The sequence below is a fragment of the Trichoplax adhaerens genome, genomic scaffold (assembly GCF_000150275.1).
Source record: "Trichoplax adhaerens TRIADscaffold_9 genomic scaffold, whole genome shotgun sequence".
In the NCBI taxonomy this organism is placed as follows: Eukaryota; Metazoa; Placozoa; class Uniplacotomia; order Trichoplacea; family Trichoplacidae; genus Trichoplax; species Trichoplax adhaerens.
This window is the reverse complement of record NW_002060951.1, coordinates 1,395,918-1,399,195: the sequence shown is the minus strand read 5'-3', so window position 1 is coordinate 1,399,195 and position 3,278 is coordinate 1,395,918. Positions and strand designations below refer to the sequence as shown.

Genomic DNA, 3,278 nt, shown 5'->3' with positions numbered 1-3,278 from the left:
TCATTAACATATCAATCTCTTGCTTATCTTCTTAGTTTATGTTATATTTAAAACAGGTTACCTTAATCTTCCTTTGATTGGGCGAAGAGGAAGACGAAGAAGAGTAAATCAGTTTTGATAAATTTTGCATCTTTTCCTTCATCAATGCATTCTCCATTTTTAATTCTTCTATATCATCAAAAGTATCTGTTTTCTATAAACATCAATGATATAAAGTAGTGGCGATTACTATCTATGCTAATATAGCTAGAAATTATGATTATCAAACGCAATATTGGGGCAGTAACGGTATATTCCATGCTGCAGAGGTTGCAACTTACTCTTGCTAATTGACGTTGAAGTCGTTTAATCTCTTTACGATATCTTCGCATAAGTGTTTCATCATCGACAACTTCATTTACTTCTGGTTTATTCTTGATTTTCTTAGCTCGACTAGCAAATTTCAAGGTACTCGACGTTTCATCTAATGATACTGGCGTTACCGTACATATTATTGCAGTTAAAGCATTGCCGCCAAGAGATGATTGAAGTATTCTCGTCAATTTAGAATCTCTGAATGGGATAAAATTTCTAATACAAAATAGAAAAAAATGGATAGAGAAATATTTTAAAAAGGAAGAATTTTTATAATTAAATTTAGTTAGATTTCTAAGTAGGCATGTCATAATTACCCTTCGCCTTCACTAAGTTTTGCGATAACACTTCCCAATGTTAATAAGCTCTTATTAATAAAGCCACCTTCTTTTAATCTTATTCCTATCGCATAAAAATTAAATTTTTTAGGCAATCAATAAAGTAGAAAGTAACTTTTTTTCATGAGGCATTAAACAAGTACAATCGTCAAAAAAATTATCTACGCTACAATTACATATATTTTTTATTTATAATTAAGTTACCCTCTGAACCAGTTTGAGATACGCGCTCTGATCCAGCTAAGTCTACCAGATTCTGAAAAATAGATAATAATAGTTAGTATGATTCACTTAAGTATCATCAATATATTCTGTTATATTTTGTTTTAGAATCAAGTTATCAATAGCTATACTTGTATGTATGACTTTAATAAAATCAAAATAAATTACTAATACATGTATATGCGTATGTAGTACAGTACAAATAATCACATAAGTAAAACGGATCAAATTTTTCTGATATTATTATTCCATTCTTAGCTATAAAATTGGGAAAAGCCATAACTTCCTAATGACAATAACTAACCAGTGCTGAAACTTTAACAGCAGTGTCTTGATCAGCTTCATTCTGATCTTGGTTTTGTTCGCGACTTTCGATAATCTACAGAATATATGTCCCAATAATAATATGAATAATTCAGCTATACCTATGAGAAAAAGTTACTATCATAACGCTAACCATTCTAAATATAGTATGTGATCGACTACTTCTTTCATTCATATTTGTTCCACCGGTATGACGATGAGCTATAATGAAATGCATCGAAATAAAAAAATTAGTCAAGGTTCATTTATGGGCATTAAAAATTATCCATATAATGATTACCAATAGCTTTTATATATGTTATATTATTATCTACTTCATAGAATTACAACTAACTTTCTCCTTGAGTCATAATAGTTAGAATTTGACTCGGTGAATTGACGATATTCTCCGTTAAGCTTCCAACATAGACCTCTTTCTGAATTATAAAATAGTTAAAGTATGATTTAAAAGAGCTACTTACGAAATCCAATAGTAATTAAGATGAAAACAAAGAATAACATGTTTTTGTAGACTGGCGTAAAAAATTGTATAATAGTTCCAGGGCAAACCTTTTGATTCTCATGAATTTTCAGGTTAGTATTGGACGGATTTAGTAAATCAGTAATAACCTAAATTCGATTTATTTTTTTATTCCATACATTAAGTCGTTGATAATAATTGCTATGGTTAGCTACTGAAGTCACATTGACATATCATACCTCGTTATAAATTTCCATGTAGGAAACTCTTAGTAGAAATTCCCGATTTGGTTTCTAAAATAATAGAAGATAAGCATTATGTACATTTATACTGAAGATATACGAAAACGATTTTCAGCAATTGAATCACTATCCAAATTAGAGTCGGAAGTATTACAATATTTACATCTGAACACAAACTACCTGATTGATGTAACGAAATATTTCGTTAACAGCTAATGGAATAACACCGGGATCATTATGGTTGCCCATCATCGTATGGGTTTTACCAGATGACGTCTGGCCATAAGCGAAGATGGTACCTTGATGTAGAAATAGATGTACGATATTATAGATTAATCGCTAGGGTCAACTCTATTGAGAATGGGTATAGCGAATACATGTTTTACAGAAATCGAATAATTAGAACTTTTTGTCTTCGTACGCTAGTAAGTGTCCAATAGTAGATAATTTAATTGCATTTTCACTATGTTAGACATACCATTGAATCCTTCCATGGCTGCTGTAACAATTGGACTAGCGACTTTTTGATAAACATCGCTGTTGTCATTTTCGTTAGCAAAGACATGATCTACGGTAAGAAAAGGATGAATCAATATGGGTGGCAGATGTAATTGGATCAATTTCCATGTAGGTATTATTTACTTTAAATGGGTAGCATGAATTATTGCCATCGATTGTATAGTATACAGTACTAATACTCTATTGGATTTACTTAGTTATAGATGTCACTTTCTAGTTATTAACTTTAAATAGATGGCATTGGCAATGGGCGAAGCCTACGCTTAACTATTATTATCAAACAAACTACTGCTATAGTTTTAGTTCATCTCTATTGGTCTGTAACCATTATTTTGGAGACGGACGGCATTGGCAATCGCTACGAATAGCGATCCTGAAAGCTACTGTTACTAACTGTATGACTTTTCAATGATTAATAAGTACAACTATTTCATCAGAGCTATCCTTTTGAAGTAAATAAAGCCCTTGCTATTTGTGTAGCGAAAAAGACGTAGCTTAGCGCAAGTTTTATTACGAAAATTGAACTAACTACTGTATACTTTTTTCGATTGATATTTCTTGACGATCAACTATCTATTTACTATATGTTGCAATATTCTAGTATTTGCTAATAATATATACAATTAGAAATGAGTAAGACATGTTGAGAATTGTCCCTTTACCAAAATAGAACGTTGCAGACGGTATCGGACGATTATTCGTCCCAGTTTGATAAATGGTGTTTTCATTGGAATGCCAGTAAATTTTACCGCAAGCTTCTTTCTCCCTATTTTGTTTATGGCAAAAAAAAATAAAAAATAATTTCATTTATCATTTTAC

At 31.0% G+C, this 3,278-nt stretch overlaps 1 protein-coding gene across 1 annotated transcript; it reads right to left on the bottom strand.

Moving 5' to 3' along the window:
• Positions 1-377: 377 nt before the first annotated feature.
• Positions 378-2,509, bottom strand: TRIADDRAFT_3836 (uncharacterized protein; the record flags this gene model as incomplete). Its single annotated transcript, XM_002114891.1, has 10 exons — positions 378-570; positions 672-756; positions 897-948; positions 1,219-1,293; positions 1,372-1,439; positions 1,573-1,654; positions 1,788-1,847; positions 1,938-1,991; positions 2,121-2,239; positions 2,419-2,509. Coding segments are annotated over 10 exons (879 nt in total), but the record flags the coding sequence as incomplete, so codon positions are not given.
• Positions 2,510-3,278: the final 769 nt, after the last annotated feature.